Genomic DNA, 1,260 nt, shown 5'->3' on the forward strand with positions numbered 1-1,260 from the left:
AAAATGCTCTGAACTATAAGCCACAATGAATAGAACTAATAACCAAAATTAGCACTTAATAATATTCTCTGAAAACTGTGACATTCAAATATTAGAACCTATAAAAAAACACTCATCAGGTTTTATTTGAGATTCCAAAATTGTTCCAGCAATGCAGCTCAAGAATAAATTTTTCCATTGCTTTACTATTTCTCTGAACATTTAAACATTTTATCTCATTACATCCTCCTAACAACCTAGTAAAGTCAAGTAGTAAAATCTTTGTTTTTTAGAAGAAGCCACGGAGCCTAAGAGAAGCAACTGGTCTGAAAACAAAATACCTATTGGTTACAGAGCGAGGACTTACTCTGAGTGCAGGACAGTTTCCAGGCTGTTAAGTTAACTAGAATTAACTTACTGAGCTATGCTTTTCTCAGTTTATGAGTACTTCCTGTTTTTCTTCTTTAATTAGAAGCTTAATAAGTTTATAGAGCTTAAAATTTTAAAGTGTATTGGACATTAGAGTTCTGATATTAGCTCTGATATTGTCTGAAATGCTTTAAGAATTTAATATGTTTGGTAAATATTTTTCATATCGCTATTAAAATACTAATTTTATTTATTACATTTATTATGCATAGCATTCAACAACAAATTTTGGAACATAAAAATAAGATACTTAAAAATCGTCTTCGAAATGACAATCAAGGTAAGACTTCTGATAGTAAATTTCTCATTTCTCTTGGTGGTCTTACTGATTTTAAAAAGCAAAATTACAGGCCAGGCATGGTGGCTTAAACATGTAATCCCAGCACTTTGGGAGGCCAAGGCGGGTGGATCACCTGAGGTCAGGATTTTGAGACCAGCCTGGCTAACATGGTGAAACCACATCTCTACTAAAAATATGAAAATTAGCTGGGCATGGTGGTGGGTGCCTGTAATCCCAGCTACTTGGGAGGCTGAGGCAGGAGAATCACTTGAACCCAGGAAATGGAGGTTGCAGTGAACTGAGATGGCACCACTGCACTCTAGGCTGGATGAAAGAGCGAGACTCTATCTCCAAAAAAACCCCAAAAAAGTAAGATTACATAATTTTAATCATAAAAGAGCAGTTTAAAATATGTATATTTATGTATAAATTAGTTTTTTAAATTTAATTTCTTTAGTTTAGAATTCAGAGTTATTTAAGAAGTTAGTTCTCAATCTCAAACAGTATTCTCTGAAAAAAATTCGTTTATGATCCCCGAAATTCTACATTATATTTTTGTATTAATATAAATA

The 1,260-nt window shown here is 32.7% G+C and overlaps 1 protein-coding gene across 1 annotated transcript in view; it reads left to right on the plus strand.

Moving 5' to 3' along the window:
* The window catches only part of LOC105508710 (ankyrin repeat domain-containing protein 18B-like), a 67,368-nt gene that overhangs the window by 27,757 nt on the left and 38,351 nt on the right, over nt 1-1,260 (plus strand). The window contains exon 8 of the mRNA XM_011937617.1: nt 621-688. Coding sequence (XP_011793007.1) covers nt 621-688 — 68 coding nt within the window. The remainder of the gene's footprint in view (nt 1-620; nt 689-1,260) is intronic.

The sequence above is a fragment of the Colobus angolensis genome, unplaced genomic scaffold (assembly GCF_000951035.1).
Source record: "Colobus angolensis palliatus isolate OR3802 unplaced genomic scaffold, Cang.pa_1.0 Scaffold166, whole genome shotgun sequence".
Classification (NCBI taxonomy): domain Eukaryota; kingdom Metazoa; phylum Chordata; class Mammalia; order Primates; family Cercopithecidae; genus Colobus; species Colobus angolensis.